This window comes from Pezoporus occidentalis, unplaced genomic scaffold, assembly GCF_034315485.1.
Source record: "Pezoporus occidentalis ecotype Australia unplaced genomic scaffold, CSIRO_AGI_Poc_V1 ctg229, whole genome shotgun sequence".
NCBI classification, from domain to species: Eukaryota; Metazoa; Chordata; class Aves; order Psittaciformes; family Psittacidae; genus Pezoporus; species Pezoporus occidentalis.
Window position 1 is genome coordinate 75845 of NW_026914169.1, and position 25930 is coordinate 101774.

At 49.8% G+C, this 25930-nt stretch overlaps 1 protein-coding gene across 4 annotated transcripts; it reads right to left on the reverse strand.

Annotated features, from left to right (window-relative positions):
* On the reverse strand, positions 1–25369 carry CSNK2A2 (casein kinase 2 alpha 2). 4 transcript variants are annotated; one of them, XM_062621143.1, is made up of 11 exons: positions 25226–25369; positions 24831–24942; positions 13802–13903; positions 12944–12994; positions 6359–6418; positions 4173–4256; positions 3209–3319; positions 2901–3002; positions 2479–2579; positions 1684–1832; positions 1–1496 (listed from the first exon to the last, which is right to left on the reverse strand). In XM_062621143.1, the coding sequence occupies exons 5-11, from the start codon at positions 6374–6376 to the stop codon at positions 1420–1422; spliced, it is 642 nt and encodes a 213-aa protein (XP_062477127.1). In that variant the 5' UTR covers positions 6377–6418; positions 12944–12994; positions 13802–13903; positions 24831–24942; positions 25226–25369; the 3' UTR covers positions 1–1419. The 4 variants fall into 4 exon arrangements, with proteins under 4 accessions (XP_062477127.1, XP_062477124.1, XP_062477125.1 ...); XM_062621140.1 differs by having other exon boundaries at positions 25167–25359; XM_062621141.1 differs by lacking the exon at positions 4173–4256 and having other exon boundaries at positions 25167–25360.
* Positions 25370–25930: the final 561 nt, after the last annotated feature.

Sequence of the window (25930 nt, forward strand, 5' to 3'; positions counted from 1 at the left end):
TTCAGATGTGAAGATATTTATTGGTTTCAGTGAATTATACAAATGGATTGACCTGCTATTGATGCCAACAGAACTTTATTGGAATATGGAATGTAAACAGATGTTTCAAATAGAAACATTGCAACCTTATAAAAAAATCAACTCTTTCGACAATGCCGCAGAAGGAAATTCTGTGTTTAGGTGCTGGTGGGAAAACACTATCTCCAGCTTCTAGGTTTGAGTGTCACCAGAACCACTTGATGAAGTCACACACAGAACAAGTAGAGGAGGCAACTGTGAACTGTGGGGCTATAAAGCCATTGAGGGATCTGATGGAAGAACCCACAAGATGAACCCCCCACCCACCGCACAGGATTGGCACCGCAGAATTCAACAAATGGCTGGCTTGGTTAAAACAGGAGGTGGGATCCCAAGTCCTGGATCAGTAGCTGCACAAGCCCCTCCCCAACAGACCACACTGCTGCTTGCTGATCCTTCCCCCTCCCCGCACTCTCCTCTCCTGGCCTCATCCTGCGGTGCTGGATTGAACTGCTCCAGAGCTGTGCTCTGGCACAAGTCTGCATCTGGCACAAATTCTCATGGGAGCCACGTCATGAGGTACGTGGTTGCACACCTAGCACAGAGAAATTTTACAACACAGACTTTCCTGAGCTTGGTGGGAAAGTCTGGACAGTCCCTCCCGTCTCCTGCCTCAAGAGCAGCCCTCACGTTCACAAGTTTCCAAAGCAGGTCTATTGCATTTCTTCTCAGAGAGCCTTTGTCAAAGGAGGGGGGATCTCACCTCTCCCCAGCAACTTGGATCAGTGCCTTCTTTTTAATGCTCCAAACCAACCCTGAGATGCTGCTGGGTTTGTGGGGCTGAGTTTTGTTGAAGCTCCCCCCGGCTGCCACAGTATTCACAACTGAAACTGGAATTCAAGGACCAAATTCAAGCCCTGAGGGAGCAGTAGGACTTCGACCTCCAAACAAGAGTTGCACCTGCTGACCCCAAGCCTGAATTTGGCTCATCCAGTCTACAAGTCAGAAAGGCATGTTGAGAAAGAGGCATGCTAAGGGCTGATGGTGGAACAACCAATTTGTCCGCACCAGCGCGGTGGGGAAGGCTGGACTGAGAAGGAGGAGAAGGATCCATAGAGATGTGAATAAGAATCAGTTGTGTTGAGCCCTGGGGATATCACTACATGTTTAGCTCTTGCAAGACCTTCTGCCCAGGGCTTTGGTACCACAAGTTTAGAGTTACATTAGCCACAACCACCAGAGAGGAACTGAGGTTTATGACCCCCCCCGCAAGGTTAGGTTTCTGCAAGTATAAAGGGGAGGGGAAGGAGGGAGGGTCCTTGGTTCTTTTCCCTTCACCGTGTGACTGGAAGTTTTGCTTTTATTTGTAAACATCTTGAATTACCCGTTGTTTTCCAGACTTCATCGTGCTGATGTCAGGCCACTGGAGAGCACAGCATTTTCTGAGCTGGGCTGGGACTGCTCCTTCACCACTGGATCTGCAGATCAGGACCAGGCAGGAAGGGGAAACAGCATTTAATAAAGCGGAAGCTCCACCCTGGCAAACTCTTCCAGAGAAACTGCCCTCAAAACCCACAGAGCTGCCAAGGCTTTCATAGAGCAGGGAGCTGGAATTTGCCCCACAGAGATAAAGACCCCTCTCCATCCCAGCTTCCCCACACTCACAGAAATAGGGGTGCTCCATTGCCTCCTTGGCAGTCAGCCTCTGTTGATGGTCATATCTCAGCAGCTTGTCCAGGAGGTCTAGAACTTCAGGACTGACCAGGTGTCTGTTCTCGCTGTGGATAAAGTTCTCCCAGCGCTTCCGGGAATGCCTGCAAAGGGACCAGCAGTCACTGCCCAGCTCCCACCAGCACACCCCTGCCACCACTATCCACCTCTGAGAAGACTCTGCTACAGCTCTTCCCTGCACAAGCAAGCACATGCCAAAGGGGGAGAACCCTCTTCTTTAGGTACACCATCATGTGGATGCCCTACATCTGCAGAAGGCCCAATACTGCATGTTCTCTTCTGTCTACAGGGCCTAAACAACAGTATGCAGCAGGCAGGGTGACACCACTGGAACCAGAAGTGCTTTGCCTGCCAGCCACCTCGTTGGGAGCTGTCCTTGCTATGCTATACCCACCTCTTGTCCTCTTCAGAAACCTCAGCTGCGAGATGTTTAGCCCCTCAGCCTGCATTCAACCCCAGCATCTACATCTCCCATTTCTAGGATGTCAATGAGCAGGAGAAGGGAGTAACAGGGAATGGCTTGTGGATCATGGGAGAGGCAAAAGCAAAAAATCTGCATTTCAGTGACCTTCTAAGATGACATAAGCAGCCAGACAGAGGCCAGCAGGCAGCACTGTGACCCTGAAGATCAAAACAGGCCTTTGCTGAGAGTCCTTCAAGGGGATGGACATCAGTTTATTTCTCTCTGTGTTACAAAGGAAAAAAGCAGCATTTCACTTCTCTACTTACTGGCCCAGGATATCATTGAAGTGTGGGTCCAGTTCTATGTGGTACTTCTTGAGATAACCATACAGCTCATCTGTGCCCAGGACCTTTGCAATGCGAACCAGCTGGAAAAAAAGATAGGGTGAGAGGGAGCAGCACAGGCCACCATTCTTTTGCAGAAGCAGAGCCACCTAAATCTAAGGAGCTCTCCCTCTGGAAACATCCCAGATGGAAGGAATATCTCCCTTGAATCTTGTTTTTGCAACATGTGCAGAAAACAAGTCTCTTACAGAAGCCAGTGAAGCATAATCCCACATGGCTTAACTAAGCATGTAGCAACATCCTCCCAGCCTGGTGGTCTGATCCCCAGAACCTCCCCACTGTACACACAGAAATGAGGTGCTGACAAATATCTCATGGAATAAGCCAGGTAGCAAAGTCCCTACTTGGTCATAATTGTCCTGGCCGTGGAAGAAAGGCTCCTTTCGGAAGATCATGCTTGCCAGCATACAACCCAAACTCCACATGTCTAAGCTGTAGTCATACATCTGAGTGGAAAAAAAGAAGCTGTGAGAAGACGCATGCTCACAATCCAGTTCTCCAGCTGCACAGGCAATCTCAGCCTTTTCATTTCACAGCCAGCCTCTTCCCCACCCAGGCAATTCCCTGGCAGGCACAACCAGACACCCCAAAGGTGGTCAAAGTGCAGCCACAAGTGGTATCACTGGCTAGAAAGGAGGAGGCAGATTCTTACTTGGTAGTCCACAAGCAGCTCTGGTCCTTTGAAGTACCTAGAGGCCACGCGAACATTGTATTCCTGAGCTGGGTGGTAGAATTCAGCCAAACCCCAGTCTATGAGCCGCAGCTGAACATGCAATAAAGAGACACAAAGTCAGGAGTCCCAATATGAGCCAGTTAGGTGAAGCCGCGCCGGCCATCCCTCTCAATGCTGCAATGCTTGTGTGGAGCCTGGGATTCAGGCAGGTGCTCTGAGGACAGGAAATCTCTCAGCAGAGCTCTGATCAGGCTCTTCCCCCTCTCACCAGCTGCCGGGGCAAAGCCAAGGTTTGAGAGCTTCTATGCCAGAGTTCAAGCACACTGGTACTGCTGGGCATCTGGGTCCTCACCAGCACCACCAACCACAGCGGACAGGGAACAGGCAAAAGCCAGATGTCTTATCCTGCCGTTTAGAGGGGCTGGCCCAAAGGCAGTGTTGATGCTAACAATGGGCTGAAAGCAAGAAACAAGGTAGGAGGGGGGCCCACCAAGCCAGACCATATCCTTCAAATTACTGCAGGACAGGTCTAGTAAGAGATGCACCCTTCATAAACCTCAACTTGTTTGTACAGCCACCACTGTACTACAAGAGGAGCTTATGTCCCCTAGGGAAAAACATTCACATTGATTTCAGACAAGGCCACCCTCCTTCTGCAGCCTCCCCCGGTGGAGACTGATGGCCCAGACCTGCTCCTCTCAGCAAAGAGAGGAGTTTTTGTCTGTGTGTGCTTGGCTTGGGTGATGAACAACCTCCAAGTCATGGACTCCCACTGTGGTCTCCCTGTGGGACTTTGGTGATCTCCTTCTGCGAACAGTGGAGGGGAGGCGGTAAAGAAATGTTACGGGCTAAGTCCAGCTGCCCAGGCTACAGGTACAGAGGTGGCAGAGTTTCCAGTTTTTTCCTGGAAAACCCCTGCTTGTGAGCCCTGGTGCTACAGTACCTTCTTCTGTTGGTGGTCTATCATGACGTTGTGGGGCTTGACATCCCTGTGCATGATCCCCATGCTGTGGCAGTAATCCAGGGCCTGGCAGACACAAGCACATACACCAGACAAGTCTGTAACCACGGGCACAGCAGTAGAACAGTCAGTTCTCAGCCAGCAGCACAACTGCCCCATGCACAGCAAGTGCTTGCAACCCTAGCACAAAAAACTGGCATCTTCACCTCTTATGTTGTATGTGAGGAATTGACAAGCTGGCAACAAGACTATTGTTCTTGTGTCCTTCTGCAGTCCCAGCTCCTGGAACTGTGTTCCCTACACAGTCCTTGAAGGACACAATGCAGAGAGGCATCCCAGTGCTTCAGCGGTCCTGCTCTATTCCCCAGAAGAGATCATTCTTACATTAATAGACTTTTATGGCCTTCAAGTGGTGCTTTCCACCTATCCCACAAAACACACTTAAGCTATAAAGTCAACTCTGCCCTGCTCCTTTAAGCCAAACTTGGCTTACAAAAGGCAAGCGACAGCATGTGAGGGCAAACAAAGCTGCCCAAAGCTTCAAGGCAGGAGAACACATGAGCTCTCCAGCTCCATGACCTTGCATCATTCACCTCCCTGCAGCTGTTACATTGAGCAAAGGGGTGAGAATGTTGTTTTCCCATCTCCAAGGGGAGGGACACCCATCCATCAACATCTATCAGATGCTCTGAGATCTCAGCAGCACAGAAGGAGGGTACAGCCTACAGTCATTCAATATCCAAGTCATCAGTGCCAGGGATGTAACATTGCCCTTGGGCCCCAGCTGCAGTGGGAAGCAGAGGAGGCAGCAGCTTCCATCACGGCAAGGCCTCAGGGATATCCCTGCACTGACATGTGGCCTCACAGCTAACAGGAATCACAGTAAATGGCTATCCTGGGATCTCCAATACAGGAAATCTGTAACAGGTTGGACAAACTGCTTCTGGACAAGCTGTTCTAGTGTCTTGCTTGTCTCAGGACTGGATCATCTAAACCTCATGACCCTTCCCAATCTAATCGGGGGGGATTAGAGTGGGACCTCAGTGGGAAGGTCTTTCCCTTGCAGAGAGGTACAGCAAGCTCAGGCGTGCAGAGAAGAAAGCTTTCCTCAAGGCCACTTAGTCTACTGCAGGAAATCTCCTGCAGTCACCAAGCCCTGAAGCACAAAAGGCTTTCCTTAGCCTGTCCTACATATTTTCAGAGGCAGGGGGCCTGCAAAGTGTGAGCCCAAAGTCCCAAGGCGCTGCTGGGACTTGACACAGCCCAGCTGCTGCTCCATCAGGTCAACACAGAACAGCCCTGGGATCAGGTGAAAACTGTAAGCTCTCCCTATGTCCTGCTGCCTCCCAAGGCCTGTAGCTGAAGACCCCAGAGGGGCACTGCTGCAGACCTGCAGCCATGTGTCTCCGTGAGCATTTCCAGTGAGAGCTGCAAACCAGGCTAGTCAAGAGGAAGTATTTAGGGCAGTCCTTGCCCTTTGTCAGAAGGGCAGGGAAAACTTTGGACGGGAGGTCTCAAAGCAAAATACCAGTGTTATATCAACACATAACAGCCAGCATAACCAGAAGCTTTGTTCCCCAAAACCACATTCATGGGGTTCTGTGACCACAACACAGAACTGTCTTGAAGTGCCCTAGATAGCCCCCAACAGAGACACAGGAATCTAACCACCAAGTGGGCAGAAGTCACTTTCTATTTGAATACTGCGGCAGAAGCAAGCCTGGAGCTGGCAATCAATTCATTCTGGTCTCCCCAGCATGCTCAGGAGTCCCCAGTTCTCCAGCCCTGCAAACACTTCACAATGGTTGCACTGGGTCTGGCTGGAAGTGAGATGATTTTCTTCACAGCAGCCCAGTGGTGCTAGAGACACAGGGTCCAAGCACAGCCCTAGCTGGTATCTAATAATCACAAATGCTTCACAGGAGAGGAAGAGACTCCAGAGAATCGGACATTTTTGGAAGTGGCCAAAGGTTCCCAGTTAGGCTGTAATACCTCACAGCAATAAGCCACATAACCATATCTTTTCCCAAACCTTCCCAGGTTATGAGACATGGATTGTGCATTTAACATGAAAGGTAAATGCTTAGTAGCAGTGTCCCATGAGCCCTGCTACTGCCTCTCTCATTCCTGGCGCCCCTATCCAGATTGCTACACACAGTGCTACTCACCTTCAGCAGCTCATACATATAAAACCGAATATCATAGTCTGTCAGGATCTGGTACAGTTGCTGAAACAGATTTGGGGAGGGAGGAAGGAAAAAAAAAAAAGAAAAGAAACAAAAGTGAATACTTGAGATTAATACATACAAGAGATTTGGGTTAGTTTTATGTCCTGCACCCCACCTGCCTTCAATCACTGACCCCATTCCAGACCCCTCGTGAGTGCTGAAGCTCCCAAGGGCTTGTCCTCATCTCAGACCTGCCAGGTCTACACGCTAGGGAGTCCAAACAGAATGAGCTCCCATGAAATACTACCAGGATCATTCAGCCCTGCCATGACTTCTTTCCAGCAGAAGGCAGGCAGGCTGCCTGTTCAAGGAGGAAAGAGCAAGCCCTTCAGAGCACGCTGGGTTGGCACAGATGATCTCAACTCTCAGTTCACATGCAAAGTTACCATGATGACTTTACATCAGCAACTCCATTCAGAGGAAGCAGGCTGGGAATACATGGGCAGTATTTCCAAGTGCTGAAGGTGGGGAAGGGAGAGGAAAATATTAACCTAAAGGAACATGGGGTGGGGAAGCACAAAGGGTAGAGGCAGCCTCAGGGGCTCCCCTCTATCCAAGGATAAAAGGTATTGCAACTCAACAGCACAGAAATGCTTCTGGGGCCAAGAAGAGCTCAGCTTGGGGTCTCAAGGAAGTGCTTGCTGGAAGCACATGTTTGCCGCTATCCTCCTCTGCTCTGTGTCCTTCTGCAGCTACTCCTGCACTTTAACCTGCATCATGTTACCAGTACTGTCAGTGGAGACCCCATCACCCTGATGCTCCCATGCCAAGTCATAACTGGCTCCAGGTTTGCCAGCTGCTCTGTCACTGGCAGCAGTGCCAGCCTGAACGCTGGACTGTGCTCTCACTCAGGAGGGGCAAGGTGAGATGCCAGCACAGGGCAAGGAAGGACAGTCACAGGGCTGCTGCAGGACCAGACCTCTTTGCCCTTCTTAACAGACAGAGATCATCCCACAGCTCAGTCAAATCACTGGCTGCACTGGAGCCAGCTGCCATCATGGCACCATTTGGCAGTTTCAGGAAAAATCCCAGAGCAAGGGGACTGAAATTTACATTCCAAGAAAGCAGCTCTGGCCTTGGATTCCCTCCAGGTCCATGCTGAGATCCCAAGGATCCTGCCTAACTGTCCTGGGTTCAGCAGTAGCAGTCATTTTTTCTCCTTCTTAGTAGCTGGTGCAGTGCTGTGGTTTTGACTTTCAGTCTGGGAACAACACTGATAATACCAAATGTTTTTAGTTGCTGCTCAGTAATGTTTACTCTGACCAAGGACTTTGTGAGCCTCACGCTCTGCCAGGGAGGAGGGGAAGCCGGGAGGAAGCAGAGACAGGACCCCTGACCCAAACTAGCCAAAGGGGTATTCCATACCACAGCACATCATGCTCAGTATATAGACTGGGGGGATTTATCTGTAAGGGCAAGGTCACTGCTGGGGTCAGGCTGGATATCAGTTGGCATGTGGTGAGCAGTTGTATTCTCTTCCCTTGTTATTTCCCTTATCATTACTACGGTTGGTGGTAGCAGCGGAGTTTTGTGTTATACCTTAGTTACTGGACTGCTCTTATCTCAACCTGTGGGAGTTACATTCGATTCTCTTCCCCATCCCTCTGGGAGTGGGGGGAGGAAGAAGGGTGGGGAGTGAGCAAGTAGCTGCGTGTTTCAGGGTTACCAGCTGGGCTTAAACCATAAAGACATAGCCACAAGCTATAGCAAGGATAGATTTCCTGACCTGGGTGTGCTGGCTGTGATGCATGACACAGGGCCAGCAGAGGACAACTGAACCCTTCCAGGACTTTGTTTAAATGACTTGCTCAGGTAACAAGCACTACAGGGAGACAGATGCTTAAAACATGTTCAGCTTCACCTGGCAACACCAACGCACCTAAGGAAGGAGTAAGGCTGAAGAGGCAGTGGTAGAGCAAGGCCAGATGCCATTTTCCCCATTCCCTGGCTCCTTTGCCTCTTGCTGCCTGTAAATAGGGAGGGACAGAAGGGAACTCACTGATGCCTTTCTTCCCAGGCCCATGATGCTGTCACTTCTCCAACTCACAGCCTTCAGCAGGGGCAGCTGTTGGACAACCAACTTTAAACAGGCCTCCCTGGAAGAGCTGCCTGTGAAACCCAGCACCTCTGATCTGCACGCTGTGCAGACAGCATGATTAGCAGCAGTCAGGCTCCGTGTGCTGTGGGGAACAGCCTTGAACGCACAAGGCTCTGAAGGACAGAGCCAAGTTTTCCACTGCAAGTAGGTCCCACACAGCAGCTGCCCCAAGGCTTTGACAGTGGGCTCCAAGTCCCCTTTGCCAAGACTAGCAGGACAGAGCAGATGCCTCCTGTACAGACACATCCCATTCTCTGCTCCTACAGCTGGCTCTTTGGAGCAAAATTATCAGAAACATCACTATGGGCATCACTCAGACCCAGCTCAAACATCTGGCCAAGTAGCTGCCAGCACTCAGGATGACACAACGTTTCTCCAAACAGAGCAGGAAGAAAGGCTAAACTCACCCAACAGGCAGCCTCTACTCTCCAGCTTTCGGTGATATTTTGGCACACATCACGTAACTAATTGTAGACTGATGCCACTAGTGCCTGAGGAGGCAGAGACATGCTTCCCCTCTCTGCGGGGCTGACAGAAGTTAAAACCTTTATTCTCTGTGAGTGAGCAAACAGCTGACTATGTGCAGTGAGCAGGATCTGCAAAGCAACAGGGTGGCTGCAAGGAGCTGTCAAAGAGAGATAATGCTTTGAGGTAAAGCATCCCAGGATCCCAAAGCATTCCAGCCACAGCAGCTACCCAAGGGAGGAGAAACTCTCACACTGCTGCATCAACTCTTTTTGGACTAACCTTGGATATACAAGGATAAAGCACACACTTCCCCCACAGGAATTTGGCCTGATAATTTCCCGAGTTGCAGGAAATGTGGAAGATTTGACTCAAAACCCCGCCTGTCCTCAGAACTCCAACAGGCTGAACATCCTGAAACAACCTTTCATCACTCACTTTTTTTGCCCATCTCCTTCAGCCGCAAACCTGCTAGCATGCTTTAAGACCAAAACAGAAAACCCAGCCCAAAACTGCTCCTGAAGACCTGGTTCTGCTCCCTTCTTTCCCAAGGGAATTGCCTCTTTGGGACAATGGAAGGTGCAGTACCTGGTATGCTCACAGACTGCGCAAAACATGAGAACTGCTGGTGGTTGAAGAACAGACATCTCATTGCTAGTTTAAAACCAATTAGCCAAAGACATTTAATTTCACTGATGGTTACTCAATTGACTGCATGGTCCTGCAGTGCAGCTCTCATTTAAAGCAGATGACTGTGGGATAGCTTGAGTGCTACCAGATGACAAGTAATAGAGCAGGTCTGAAGAGAAGCACTAGCCCTGCACACAAGCTGCTGTCCCCACGCTGCAGCATACACTCTTATCCCCTGCAAGTACAGAACTATCACGTTCAGACAGGAGCCAATCAGGCAACTTAAGAAAATGTAATCAGCTATGAGGAGGTATCTCATAAGTCTGCTGTTTATACTACCATTTAAAAATAGCCAAACCATGTGTAATACAAGCTGGTGCTTCTGATCCAGAATCATCCTCAGCCATGGCTTAGGGCCCACAGAACTGCAGCGTCTGTCCATGCACAGAGAGCTGAGGAAACCCAGCGGTCGTTTTTCTGAGTGCCCAGACATGAACAATGTCACACCATCTGAATGGGCAAAGGGGTGAAGTATCACCATAGAATCATAGAATGGTTTGAGCTGGAAAGGATCTTGAGATTATGCAGTTTCAACCCCACTGCCATGGGTAGGGATGCCTCATGGGTCACCATGTCACCCAAGGCTCTGTCCAACCTGGCCTCAAGCATTGCCAGGGATAGGGCATTTACCAGTAAGCAAAAAATAGTAACATTGAAGGAAAGAAACTGCTAGACAGGAGACAACTGAGGAGACATGCAAGCTTGTGAGCAACTACTGGCAACAGGATGGAGAAAACCACAATCCTGTATAGCAGTCAGAAACCTGCTGCACACAAGCTGCCCTGCAAACCCCATCATGCACCCTGAAGAGGATCTGCCAGTGAGATGCAGGGTACTCGTCAGTACTGCTGAATCCAGAAGTCAATGCAGAGATGGGCAGATAAGCAGCAGCCACCTCAGAACAAAGACAAGAGGTCCCTGTTGCCAGGATTAGCTGCTGTGGCACTTCAGCAGAATTTGGCTGCTCAGGGAGATCACGACTGTGGAGCAGAAGGAACAATGCCTGGAGCTGCATGTTTTCCAGATCCTTCATGTATAGAGGTATACTGTAAGCCAAGAACTTCAACACAAGGCCTCTCATTTACCCTATGTGCTTTCTGCTTGGCAAGGGAACTTCAGAGCACGAGAAGAGACAGCTTGGGAGTCTCTACAGAAGATGTCCACAGGTACCCATAAGCAGCAGCCACTCTGTAATCTGCCAGTTAGCTGTAGCCCCAAGAACCTACACCAAAGAGGCAGCAGAAGCTATGTGAATGTAGCTTCAATAACCCACACCTCCCATATACAGCTAGTGAAGCTGAGGATACAAATAAGCTCTGAGCATGAACAGCCACAATGTCTGCCCTGGGGAACATGTGTGCATTCCCAAGACAAGTTATTCCTGCTTTGTACCAATCAGCATCAAAAGCATCAGTACCTTCTGTCTTAGACTTGCACAACTACGAATCTGGACTTCCTTGAAGAGCCAGGCTCTCTCCCAAAAGCCCAGAAATGATCTGCTGCAAACTCACAGAGCTGTTTCTAATGCAATAGCCAGAGCAGAGCACTGTTACTTCTGCTGAGGCCACACCAGTGGTGCCTTACTGACTGCAACAGTGCCCATGACAGCTCTCAGCATGGCTGCAACAGCTGAACTATTGTGGACACCCAGCCCTGCATTTTGCAGTTCAGAGTCCCTGCTGGCCATCAGCCTCAAGTTACTACTTACCACTCCAATCTGTGAACGTATTTCAGTTATTGGGTGATATCTTTGATGATAATTTCTTCCCCTAAGGACATTACAGAGTGACGTAATCACATTTTGACTAGGAGACATGCAAAGCACTCCTCAGCAAGGTGTGCTGCTGCCCTAGCAACCTGTTTATCTCAAGCCATGTATGCAAAAATTAAAATACATATATTTTTAAATAGCAAGTTAAATTATGAACAGTCCCTGGGTTGCCAGAAGCACAGGGACATGCTACCAACATACATGCTCCACTGGAACAGCCCAGCTGATGTCAGTGAAGACCAGGCAAATCAAACCTGCTTTAATTAGCCTTGAAAATCACCACGGAGCACTCTCCTCATAGCTGTTTATTTGATGGAGGCAACATTCATCTCCCTGCCTAAAGCTGTCAGGGCAGATGCTTCTGCAGTAAGCCTCTACATGAGATTAAGCAGCACTAAGACTACCACAGTCAGCAAGGCTGCAGCTCTGGCTATGCGCAGGGTCCCACCCAGCAGAATCTAGCCCAATCCCAGAGGGACAAGCATCAACGTGTACTGCTTTGCAGCATGAAGGGCTGCAGGTGAGATGGTCCATAGGCCAGCTACAAGCTGCCTTATTTCCACCAACACCAACCAAGGGTCCTTCCCTGGGTGTTTGGTCTATCTGCTGAAGCTGCATCCTACAAGGCATGTACCTACGGAATGCTTTGGCACAGGCAGGAAGCAAAAAGCACTGTCCCACAACATGGGATGAAAGAGATCTCTGAACAGTGGGTGGAACAGGACGGGAAGACTGATGGCTTTCTAATGGCAACTGGTCAATTAATTCTCCACCACTGACTTAGTGACTTAAAGATTCACATGGAGGAAGCAAAGATACCATTAAAATAGGTACAGCTGCTAATTAGATATTCTTTTTGTGGTTCAGCTCACTGCGGTCAGCCAGAAGCATTTCAGTCACACAGGCAGAGGTAGCTGCACGCAGACAGAAGGACCCACTTCATTTTGGGAAGGAGTAATACCCCTTGGAACTCCCCAGAAATCAGAAGAGCCATGGAATATGCTGCAGGCTCAGGCAAGCAGAAAAGCTCGTAAGATGTATTCAAGACAGCTCAGTCTGCTGCTACCAGACCCACAAGCACTGGGAGCTGTTCTCTCCAGCCTCTGCACCTACAGTCCTCAGGTCTGAAAGATTCCAGCACAAACTGGTGTCACCTGCTGCATCAACTGCCCTGCTGTAAATAGAGCAGCACAGGGATTAACTTGAGCTGAATATATAGCACAGCAGTAATTACTAAATTGAGAGGGGAGTAAGAATATCTAACCTGTTGAACTTACTGCTTCAAGTTGAGAGGAGATTCAGCACAAGCTTTTTATTCCTTTCCATCTAGAACCTGTTTAGAGGTTTCTGATTTACAGGGAGAAAGGAAGGTAAAGCTGACAATGAAATCCAGTGAAAATCCAAACTCCCTGCACAGTTCCCAAGGAGTAACCAGCAGCCCAGGATCACAGCACTCAAGAGAAATGGGAAGCCTCCCCTCTCCACATGCAGGCAGACTCACCTTGAAATCTGTGTTATTGATGTACTCAAACACCAGAGCAGGGGTCTTTGACTGCAAGAGAGAGAGAGTCATGGTTTAAACACCCTCTTAACCTTCCTTTGCTCCAAGAAACCCAAGGAAACTTTTGTTTCCTGCCCAACCCTTACTGCAGAGAGTAGGATGGAAGCAGAACAGTGAGAAAAAACACAGCCCTGCTCCCCACAGCAGGCAGAAATCCACTGAGACCCCCCACACCAACCACAAACATGTCCAGTGCTGCTCTTCCTCCTGTCCCAGAGCAGAGACAGCAGAGACAGAGGCAAGGCAAAGTGTGTTGCAGGCCACCACAAAAGGTTGGTCACCCAGGACTGCCAACGATACAGCAGTGTCATTTCCTCTCCATGGCTGCCAGCAGGCTGGAGTCACAGACCTCAGCCAGCTGCTACTCAGATAAACTTCCCAGGAATAGGGTAACTGTGGCAATGCAGACAAAGGATATGACTCTAGTCACTGGGCTGGACAGCAACCAGAAGGATGGAAAGTGCTTAATATCCAATAGCCCGAGGATACTCTTATGTTCCGGTTGCCAGACAGAAGCCGCAAGTCCACAGGCTCTGCTTTCTTACAGAACATCTGTAGGGCTACAAAACTTCTCCCCTCATGGAAAACTCAAAGAAGGGATTTAAAAGAGTCTGGGAACATGGAAAGGAATATGAACCCAGCCAAACCAGCCCACCTCAGGAGACCCTGATGAGCTGGTCACCACTCATCCCTGGCTGCACAAAGACACAGGCAGCACCTAACCCAAGCTGACAGCAAGAGCTAAGGGGCAGCCCCTCATGCCTGAAGCTGATGGGAAGGCAACACACAGGCACCTACCACTGGATCCTTGACAGTGTCAACCAGATTAATGATGTTGGTGCCACCACGTAGATTCTCCAGAATCTTAACCTCACGTTTTATCTTCTTTTTCTTCACTGGCTTAAATAGACAAAAGAAATTAGAAGTGAGAGCTCTTTCAGAAATGAACATAAGATTTCTGCCACTGTTTTTGACTGGATCCTGTCACCTCCCCTCCTCTCTCTGCTCCCACCCCCATCTTTAGCATGAATTGGACTTCCATCATCAATGAAAGCTTTCCGCTCATGAGGGGAAAATCAAACCACTCCAGACAAATGTACCTGTGACTCCAATAACTGTGGTTAAAAGCATCCTAGACTCCTCCATGGAAATCACAGCACACTCATTCTGTGTTACTCATCTAGAACCACAGGACAAGCACAGTGGACCTCATATCTCATCTTTTGTTTACCAGCACAAACCAGTTTTTCACTCTTTAATCCCAAACCATTTTCCAAAAATTTCTTTAATCCCATGGAACAACAACCTGAGAGTCTCCAACACTAAGACCTCTAGTAAGTTCAGATACTGCTATACCTATGTGCAACCACCCCAAGAGCATACACCCAACTGCTTAGCATGCCACTGCATCCATAGGCTAGGATTAGTTTTAAAACCTACAGACATTTGAAACAGTTTTGACTCCTCAAATCTGCACAGACCCAGGAACTCCCTTTACAAAGTTAACTTTTTTCTGGTCATCACCCTGCACAGAGTGACAAAGACCAGCTGCTCCCAAGGCAGGGCATCCACTCCCAGTACAGCTCTAGCACTGTGCCTGCTTGGAAGGAAAGGCAGCTTAGAGCAGCTAATATGTGAGTCTTAGTTACTGAGTGGTGTGGCCATCACTGGCTGCAAGTCACTGGGTCTAGCAGCCCTTCACTGCAGTTGAAACATCCCCTCCTGCACAGCCGCTACCACTGCAGATCCATCCTGCAGGAACTGGGAAAGCCACAGCTCTATCTCTGAGGTTTGCTGATGAAAACCTTCCTCTCCAGATATTTTGGTTTCCAAAATATTCACCATCCAGCACGGAGTCTGCTGTGTGAGGACGGGAGTAACAGGGAAAAGCAAAGAGGTACCAGGCACCTTATCATCAGATGTGTCTACAAGAAGGACAAGGAACCACAAGAGCAAAACAGCTTGCGCTCACCACCTCACCTCTGCTGCAGCCTCCCACTTCAATAAGGGAGGCAGAGTGACAATGGGGCAACTCACAGTCCCACCACAGGCAAATCCAAGGCAAGCCTTGGTTTCAGACCCTTCACAGGAATGTACAAGCAGATGGGAGAAGGAACAGAAGCTTTTTATATAGTGGGAAATAGGGTGTTTATCTAAGTGATAAAACATGCTGTCTTTCTAGGCTCTTTCAGGTGGCTGAAACGTTCAGATTTGAATCCTGCCCTTCTCCTCTTCCAAGTTAAAAGGCATGAGCTACACTTTCAAGCCAAAAGCTGAGAATCTCAGCCTGAAGCAAAGTGCCAAAAATAACATCGATGCCAGCATGGGGAGCATGAGCACCTCATAAAGCCACTGTGGAAAACAGCAGCAAGGCCACCAGCTGTCAGCCACAGATGGGGTGACACAGGGCAGAGTGTGCTGTGAGTAACCAACAGCCCAGGGCAGGACCCAGGCATGGCTGGAGTCAGTGGGAAGACAAGCAGACAGGGAGAAGCAGCCAGAGCAGGGGAACAGAAATCAGAAGTGAGAGGACAAGGGAGAATGGCTTCAACCTGACAGAGAGGAGACTGAGATGAGATATCAGGAAGTTCTTCCCTGGGAGGGGATAGGTTGCCCAGAGAAGCTGTGGCTTCCCCATCCCTGGCAGTGTTCAAGGCCAGCTTGGACAGGACTTGGAGCAAGCTGCTCTAGTGGAAGGTGTCCTTGCCCACGGCAGGAGGTTGGAACTGGATGAGCTTTAGGTCCCCTTACAACCCAAACCATTTTTCAACTCTAGGATTTCTGAACCAAGAGGAAGATGTTTCATTAGGGACTAATTTAATTTATGTCAGCACAGGGACAGACACCACCCTTGCATCACTCACATGCACTGATCTTACAAGAAGGCCAAGATGAAATTAGAGGATGTAATTCAGTTACTCTGCTCACCCAGCAAGGCAGATGCACACACAAGCTGTTTTCCAAGGAACTTCAAAGAGGGAAGTAGAGTCACTGCTGTTCTGAAGGGGCTCACCGAATGGCCTGGCTATCAACAGACATGCCTCACAGCCTCTCTGCTGTGACACCTGCATTAGGAGCTGAAAATGCCTAGAACAGCCAGGAAGACCCAAAGCCCACTTTGAAAAACATTTTCCTTTGTACTTCAGTTATTACAAGAGCCTTCTGCATCAGCTGGTAGGGGAGGATATCTCTCTGAGAGTTCCCTTTCTCCTTCCATAGCAACCACCACTCCCACTGGGCAGAAGATGCTGTCTTCCAGTCACTTCCCCATGTTTCCACCTTTTTCAGGACAAGAGAGTGATGCCCTATGAGATCTCCTACCAGAAACCTACCCCTACCCACAACACATTTATTAAAAGACTCAAGCAGACAGCATCATCACATTTTGGAAAAAAGGAGAGAAGAAAGTTGGTCTTTTTTTCCAATGAAATGCCTGCAGATCATCCCCAACATCACTGAGGGAAAACTCTCCAGCAAATTCTGTCTCAGCAAGAGGGTGAGTTCAAAGTTGCTCACTGTTTGCATGTTTTCCTGCTTAGCTGCAGTAGCACAGAGCTCAGGCTCAGTTGTCTGCACAAATGTACAGTGCCTCCTCAGTGGTGTGAGCCCTGGGCAAGGTGGGAGCACGGGAAGCCCTGCTCATGGCAGGGGTAAGCAGTGCATCCTGACAGAGCTCTCCCCGGCTGCAGCCAGTGCTCAGGATGAGGTGTTCTGCCACTTAGCAAATAGGGATGAGGTGGGCACAGATAAACGCCATGGGCTGAAGGAAAGTCAGCTGAGAGGAAAAGCGGTTGCCTGGGAATTTCCTCAGGGAGCAATAAAGGGGAATGGAGGACTTCCCCAATTTAGATCTGCAGAAGAAAACAGTGGTGATTGCTGGCCTCCCCCTGCCCCAGCTTTCACCCACCAGCCTACCCAGCCACAGGCCACCTCCTACCCAAGTGTTGTCCCACCACTGCTTCAGCCACAACTGCAGACACTACTACCCAAAACCCAAAAACTGGGGCTCAGGTTTTGTCTGGCAACTGATTCCAAGGCCAAGCTCTTGCATCTGGCAAGTCAAACACGATGCCAGCACATGGCCAGTACTACACTGGAGCTAACTGTTCACAACCAAAGAAACTCTGGTAGCTCCCCTCCTGTCCCCAGACACCAGCATTGCTGAAGCCACAGGCAATCAGCAGCATATCCTCCAAGCACCAGGATTAAGCCTGTGTTGCTACAACTGTCTCTCAGTCACCTGATCTGTGTCTCCAAGGATGTTGACTCCAAACACACATGGATTAAATGTGAACTGAAGCTATAATGGCCTCCAACCATCTGCCTCTCCCAGCAAGGGTAACTTCCAGAACATCAGCCCTTGCAGCCAGAGTATTTTTAACAGTACTCATTTAAGGCTATTTTATTAAACCAGGCTATGAACAGCAGCATTTCAGGTTGTGTTTCATACACAGTTCAGTCCCCCTGCCCTGGGAGGAGGATTTCCAGCACAGAAATGGAGCAGACACCTAGACAAAATAAACTGTTCCCAAGTTTGATCTGTCTGTTTGCAAAGCAACATTTTATACCGGGGCAGGCACCAACTCCATCTGTTCTCATGGCAGAGGCATTTCAAAGCTTTCCTCCATGCTGGGATTCTCTAGTGACCAGTATGAGTCAAACCCTCACTGCAGCCCTTCTTTCCAAGACAGGCTCCAGCAGTGTCCCTCTGCTTCATGCAAACACCTATTTCCATGGAATGTGTAGAAACTTGACAGCCTGGAGACCTCTGCTGCATTTGGTTGAAATTGGCCAACCAGTGCAAAAACTACTGGGGGGGGGGGAAGGAGGGGAAGAAAAGCTGACAGACAGCAGGATTGCATAAGGCTTGTTTCCATAGGAAACGAGGCTAAAAGACATGTCTCAGTTTAACCGTGTCTACACTGGGAGGGGCTTAATTACTTCAACTGCAGCAGTACCCTCAGAAGAACATCACTGTCTAGCACAAGCCAGTTTCCCAGGAAATTGCTTCCTTCCTCAGACAAACTGGAAGTGAGGTGACTGTGGATAATGAAGACAAACATACAGCTCATGACTGTGCAGAGGGACAAGGCGACCTCCAGCCACAGGAGGATGATCTCTGCTGGACACAGCGGGTCTCACTCAGCTGTCCCCTACCAGCTTCCCTTTGCTGCAGGTTTCCTACTGTACCACCCCAAAGAATCCCATGAGGGGCCCTCAATCCACTACAAGGTCAGGCATAGCAGGCAGTGACAGCAGCCAGTCCTATCCCAGCTACCTTTGACCAAAGCTTGGGAGGCACCGTGTGATGCCATCCCTCTGCAGAAAATGAGGAATGGAGTAAGTTGTTGCTTTGCAGTCAGGTAGATGCAAAAGAAAACACCTTTCTCTGACTCAGAGATCAGATCCCAGGTCATTTTCCATGAGATCATGTAAACTTGTAAGCAGGGAAGGAGTCCAGCTGCAGCAAACACCAACTGGGAGAATTAACATTGTTTGCTAAAATAAACCTTTAAATACAAGGCTACAACCATCACTTCCTGTCTCCAAGTAATAAACAGCTGCCCAGTTAATAGCCTTTTTTTACTTGGTTTCTAAAGCAAAGGAAGTACTCTCTTTTATCAAATGCTTCAGTTCCAACCTTCCCCAGTGTTTCCAAACTTAAGAGAGAAAAGTAGTCACCAAGAAGACCTGTGAAATACGAGTAAAATCCAAAGCATAAAAATTATTTTACATTAGCCAAAGGCACAGCTGAGGAGCACACTGTTCTGAAGGAGTCACCAAAGGCACTGGGTTCTGACCAGCAGGTACTCTGAAAAAGAACTGGGGTTCACCCAGCAGGGAAGAAGGTTTAGCAGCCTAAAGATACAAATCCACCACAAACTAAAGTCATTTATTCCACCACCCCATAAAGAAAAACATATATTTGCTCATCAAACCTGAATAGCCCAGAAACACCACGGTGCTTTCAGTGAATGGGCAGGGAAATCTCAACACACAATGTCCAGGAACAGCAAAAGGTTGGAGCAGCATCCTTATGACAGGATTTAAACATTTAAAAGCTGGCACTAGAAGCTCATTCGTCTCTAGCAAGTATTATCGAAAGGATCACAATAATCAGCCTATAAAGCCTGATGCCAATTGCTCAATAGGAAAATTGGCTTCAGAGCAGCATTGCTTCTTTTGCCAACCACCATCTGGGAAACCAAATAATTGTAGTCAAAAGAGCTACAAAACAAAGAGTCTACTTGTGTTAATACTCTGTCAGTTGTTTGCATCTTACAACTTCCATTATGGGAACTCAAAACTTGCCTGAGCTGCTCTTGAATTTTAGAAAAGAGGAGGAGGATGAAACCTACCCTAAAATTACTAAAGCACTTCTGATTTTTATTTAAATTTGGTACACTACACCAGGAAGTGTTTTGAGGGTAGCATCGTTCCTTCCTTCAGAATGCCTTCCCTCCCTCCACAGCACATCCCAAAACAGCCCTCTGGGGCTTCAGGGCTGCCCACATTGTATCAACACTTACAGTCAGCTAAAAGGGTGCACAGGACCAAGCCTCAATTTCCACCACCACCGTTACAAGCCATGAGAATCATTCATGCAGGCTCTGCCCTAGGCCACTTTGAACAGCCACAGCACTGTAACTCACCCTCCTCTTCGCTGGAGCTGCAGCTTTGCAGCTCACCAGTCTCTTGGTGGTAGAACACCACCATGAAAGTTACCAGCTGCATCTCCAGGCCTCTGCAAGACACTCAGTACCACCTCAGTAGGTCTCAGCTACAAACAAGGCTGGACTCCAGCAGCCGACCGTGCAAAGCCCAGTGTGGACAACTGGTGTTTAAAACTGAAGAGCTGCCTACCATGCTCTCTTGCAAAAGGACTCAAGACTGCCAGAGGAGAAAGTGAGCCAGAGAGTGTGGATTCAGTGCACGCAAATGCAGGAGGAGCAAGAGATGAACAGCTAGAGCAGGAGCAGGCATCAAACAGCTTTGACAGAAGGAAGGTCACCGATGAAGTCAAAGCTCCAGCCTGAGGGACCAACACCAACCAGTCCTATTTCCTTGTGCAATCCCTTCTGCACACCAGCACAGGAGTCATTTTAACCCCCATCTAGAACATGCTGATGCATGTGAGCTCTAAAGCTTTTACAGATATAACATAATTTACCAGAGCCACAGGGATACTTCACCCAAACGGTTTTCTACATACTAGAACAACAATTTGAGTTCAGCACTGGAAGGATCTTGCAGCAGTGCCTGGTATGAGCAGCAGCTCTGGAGGGTTCACAGAGCCCAGAAAGGGGGAACAGGGGAAAACCAAAGTCAAACAAACCAGAGTGCACTTGAGAAACCACGTACATGGTTGAAAGTTCCAGCTCGTGGACTCAGCACAGAGGGACAAAAGCCACCAAAGGAGAAAGGGACTATTTCATCATGCTGCAGAACCTCCATTTCACTGATTTCTCTCCTTGTAACTGCATTCTTGCCCTAAGCTCTGCATGGGTGTTATGCAGACAGTAAGACAAGCAGGCAAAACAGTCTGTATGTGATGGGTTTAATGCTTTGACACACGCGTGCAACAGGAAAGCAGGACTACTGCACAGAGCTGACAATATGGATGCTATCATCTCCATCTTGAGCGGATACTCAGATCCCAGAATCAGAGAATTGTTTAAGTTGAAAAACACCTTTAAGATCATCCAGTCCAACCACTTACGCAGCACTGCCAAGGCCACCATTAATCCATGTCCCTAAGTGGGACTTCTACATGTCTTTCTAAAGATAGTGGTATTCGGTACAAGAAGGATGTGAAGGATGCTGAGGTACAGCTGAAACTCACCAACAGCCACAGCTGTAGGTAACTTTAACAGCAGTGTTCTCACCACAGAGAATCACCCATTAAAGTTGCAAGCAGTGTGGAAAGCTTATGTTTGGCTTTTAGAGTGGCAACTTGGAGCACTGATCACATCCCCCAGGAAGCCTGTTACTCCAGAATAGAGGATTCACCTCTAAGGCACTTTGGAGCTGCATTAGCAGAAAAGCAAAATGAGAAGTTCATCAAAGAGACAGCTCAAAGGTCGCAGACTGACCTCAGCAGTCCACCAAAACTCTAAATCTATGTGATTGGATATGAATGAGCAGAGCTGTGCTTTAGATACCTGCTAAAGCACTGAACCAGCTTTAGCAGGGGGTTGGACTAGATGATCTTCAGAGGTCACTTCCAACCACAACCATTCTGTGACTGGTTATAGATGATACATGGCTCACTGGAAACAAACATGACTTGAACCTCCTTCGTATATGCTGAGGAACATCAGACCCCGTCCTGGGAGTCAAACCTTAGCATCAAATTTAAGCTAGACACAAAAGCACATACAGGACATGTTCATATACTCCCTCTTCCTGGGCTGACCTACCCCTAAGCATGCAGGAAGCATGCCCACAGCTGAACCCAGGCCAGCCAGATCAAAAAGCCCACAAGGGACTTCTACACCAGCCACGGACTGGGGGAGCACCACTGCTGGCTAATACTGCCTATGAGAAGTAGGAAGGTCTGTACAGTGCAGATTCCTCCACTACTTTAAAGATAACTTCAGCCCCACAGCTTTTTTTGCTGAATCTTTGCTCCCCAAACAGGTTTCAAAGGTGTGGTGCTGCTCTCTGCCTCACTTCTCAAGACCAAAGCTTTTTGGAGGACACTTGGCAGTGGGTCTGTGTGGCATACCAGGGCTCCTGCCCTGCTGCTTTGCACTCACTGTCCTACACAGTATATCCTGATGGGCTGCTGTAGTGGGGTGAGAAACAACCTGCATGTTTGGTTTGCCTTCTTCTAAAAGGACTGCAGAATTTTCCTGGGAAAAAAGTGACACCAGAAGCATCATATATGCAAAGAAAGAAACTTGACCCATGAAGTGGTAATTTCAGTGTCACCTGCATGATCTTCATTCTGCTGCTTTGTTGACATGTTTATAACCACAACTAGTTGCATGACCACATCCTATTTTCCTGCAAAATTAGGCCTGGTCCTGCACTTGGGGTAGCAGAACTCAAAGGCAATTTGGGGTACTGGCCAGGAAAATGGGCAAGCCCAAAAGGCCTGAGGCACTGTACTACCAGTCAGAGCCATTAGCTCACTGTCCTTGACCAATGCTAAAGTCTTCACAGGGCTCTTAAACAACCAAGGTAAGTGGCTGGCAGAAGAGGAAGAGTTATCTCCTTCATGCAGCACTAGACTAGGACATATGCTGTAGTTTCAGCTTTGCTGATGATAAGGGACTTGCCCAAGGTCACACAGGAAATCTCTGTGGCTCAGTTCTGCATCAGAGAAAGATGATAAAATTTCCTGACCTCTCTGGAGGATGGTACAAGATGTTCAGGTAGCACAAGAAGGGAGGAAAAGCAGGGGAAGTACTTGTTACATGCTAACTTGAGCTTGGCAATGATAAGATGCTTCAAAGAGCAAGACTGGCAAGAGAGATCAGTCACCTCCCATGAGGCACAGATATTAAAACAGTGACTCTTGCTAAAAAACACTCAATAGTTCTCTCAAAAAAAACTTAAACAGAAAGGAGCAACTGTAGTAGAGTCACATCCATCGCCCAGAAACAGTCTTCCCCTTTGTCCCTGCTCTAGAGCCACACAAAACCTCAAAGACTTTTGGTTGCATTTCCCACCTCAGAGGATCCAGCCCGAATTAGGAAGAAGAGAGACCCAGCCTCTTTGCTAAGGCTCCACTGTAGATACATGCAATTACATTCACAATTAAGTTTGAGTCTAGCTGCAGGAAACCAGAGGCACTTTCCACAGATAAGAGCAATGTTACTGCCACACTTCACCGGCTTTCGTAACGTACACACCACAGTGCTCCGAAACTCACTTTTCACTGACCCACTTTCCACTGAGAAGGAAGTTCACCCGATTTATCTGGACTTTCTGCTTTTCCTTGCTCACTCTCAGGAATGCTGTCTGCATGTTAATGCAAGTGAGGGGAGCCAGGGGAACTGTTGGCAACACCATCCACTTCAGATCTGGGGCAATACACAGTATTAAGACAACACATTCAGGCCCTAAGGAGAAGGAGCACCCAAACACCCTCAGATGACTCTTGCCAGCTGACTCCCAGTCCAACACTGAAGAGCTCCCTAGACATGACAGAGTCTGGCTGCTGCTGCAGGGAGAGAAGCATTGCTCTAGGGGAGGCTCTTTAGGCTGGAAAGAAGCAAGGAGATTCCTGACAATTTTACCCTCAGTCTCTTCCCAGCCTTGTGATGCCTTTCTACATGGGACAAGACCTAGGATCTCAACAAACCACAGCAATAGTGAAGAGACCACCAGGAGCTTGCAGAAGAGCAGCATGCAGAAGAGCAGTTTCCTCAGCCTAGCCACAAGCCATCTTGCCATAAAACCCAGCTCTGCACTACCTTTGACTACTTTCTCAGAGAAGAAACTCCCACCGGCCCCTACTTTAAACAAAGAAACTAACCTTCAAACCACATAAAGCATCCAAAGGAGGAGAAGGCCCTAACAGCATGCCAGAGGTACTCAGCTTAGCGAGGAGATGTAAGCCTCACTTCACTGCCCTGATGTCAGGCTCAGCCACGGGGGGTCTTTCAAAAAATTTCACCTGGGCATCACCTTGATCACAGCCAAAGCAGGTGTGTGCACCTCCTCCCAGAGGCAGACAGGAGGTCAAACCTTCGCTAGGAGTGGTGGCTGCACAGCCCATGACAAGGTTTCTGGGAAGCCAAGGAAGATCCCAAAGAAGGCACTGTGAGTGGGGTATCAGCAGTGACAGCCAGCTGCACTATATGGTGGATCTAGCAAGTGCCTTAAGGCTACAAACGTGCAGAGTTGTGTCCCAGGTAGCTGCAAAGGCAGGTTAAGCTCAGCACCTCCTGCACACTGCGGATCAACATGTGCCCAAATTCTTAGCACATCCATGGTCAGACACCAGCTTCCATGTGCTCTTGAGGAACAAGTGACAAGTGCTGTTGGTCCAACAGGTGACAGCCAAGCCAAAAACAAAAGCACCTCCACTCTAACCTTTTCTTTCGTCTTTAACATCCTTGTCCATCCCCAGATCACCAACACAGACTGCTGCTAGTATAGTTACCACAGCTCGCTGTGAGCCTGCTGCTTCAACTAAGACATGCTTTGCAGTGGCTGAGCCATGCTTTTAGCTAATGCAAACTACAACCTGTTAAAGCTGCATGAAGGTCGTCACAGCCCGATACACCAGAACACAGGTCACTGGTGCTGCCAAACTCCACATGGCCTCTTTCAGTCTCCTCAAGCATCTAAGGCAAGTTTTGGCCTGTCTGGTGAAGTTCTTTTCAACATCAGATCCTCCAAAGAACTCTACATTTTGGCTTTTTTGGCTCCTGAGCATCCCACACACTGGCTCTGAAAAGGTCCCATGCCAGCTATCTAGAGATTAACAGAAGGAATCCCCACGCCACGTTTTGCATTCCTGTTAACAAGTCAGTTCCTGGGCTGTTTTAAACCAGATTGCCAGACACAGTTTACCAAACAGAGGCAGCACTTGCAATGCTGTTTAAATGTCAAGACTCAAAGCTCTCCTCCTCCAGAGGAGCTCTCAGCCCAGAGCTATGCGGGACAGGAGAGGGGAACACACCTAAACATCACTATAGCATGCAGGATGCCAAACCCACATCCAAACCCACCACCCCAACGTCCTTAATGTGAAAACAAGAGGTTTTGTGTGAACGAAGAGACCCAGCAGTCCTGTGGCCCTGCCAACCCTGCTCCTCTTCCCCTCGCTTCCCGCCATCTTTAGCCCCTACACCACCAACGGGACACTCACCTTGAGAATCTTCACGACGACCCTCTCGTTGTTGGTGATGTTGATGGCCTCAAAGACCTCACTGTACTTGCCTCGCCCGAGCTTGCGAACCAGCTGGTAGTCGTCCTGATTGCTGCGGGCACCAACAGGAGAGATGGAGGGAACGGTAACTGATGGGACAGCAGGCCGGGGCTGGGGGGGGGGCTCTCCCGGCTACCCCTCAGTCCCCCGGGGACACCCCAAACGGGGGGGGAGGGGATAGGCCACGGAACCCTCTCGGTGGGCTGAGGCCCACAGGAGGGTGCGGAGCGCGGGGGGAAAGGGATGGCAGAAAAGGGTCCCCGCGGGGCGCTTTACCCCCAGCTCGGGACGTGCGCCTCGTAGTCCCAGTACTCGCGGCTCCTCAGGCTGTTCACCTCGGCGTACACCCGCGCCCGGCTTCCGGCGGCCGGGCCGGGCATGGCGAAGCCGGGCGGCGGTCGCAGGAGGAGAAGGAGGACGCGGGACCGGCTCGGTAGGCCGGCGAGGCGGAGCGCGGCGCGCAGGGGGGCGGCAGCAAGAGGCAGCAGGGCCAGACCGGAGCGGGGCAACACGGCGCTGCCCGCGGCGGGGCGGGGCAGGGCGGGGCGGGGCCAGCCCGGGGGCGGCGGGCTCGGGGCCCGCACGGAGCGCGCCGAGGCCCGGGTCCGGTGCCGGCAGCTGCAGCCTGGGCCAGCCCCGTGCGCCGCGCGGCCAACCCGGAAAACGCGCCTTCCCGAGAGGTCTGCACAACCGTCCGCCGCGCAGCGCCCCCCGGCGGCCCGGAGGTCCAGCCCGCCCAGCCGCCCGTCGCAGCCCCTGTCGCGCCATGGCAGCCGTCAGTCACCCGTCTGAACCCTGCCACCCCTCCTGTTACCCCCGCTCATCCCCTGTCAGACTCCTCCGGTCCCCAGCACGGCTCCGTCACTCCTGCCCCGGCCACACCCTGCTCAGCCGCTCGTCACCTCCTGTCACTCTCAGGGCAGGACCTGGGGCACGGGGGGGGGGGGGCAGGGAATGCGCACCATGCTCCTCTGGAGATGCTGCACAGACCCACAGGGTGAGTTGAGGCTGCTTCAAACGCTGCCCCTGCAGGGCCACCC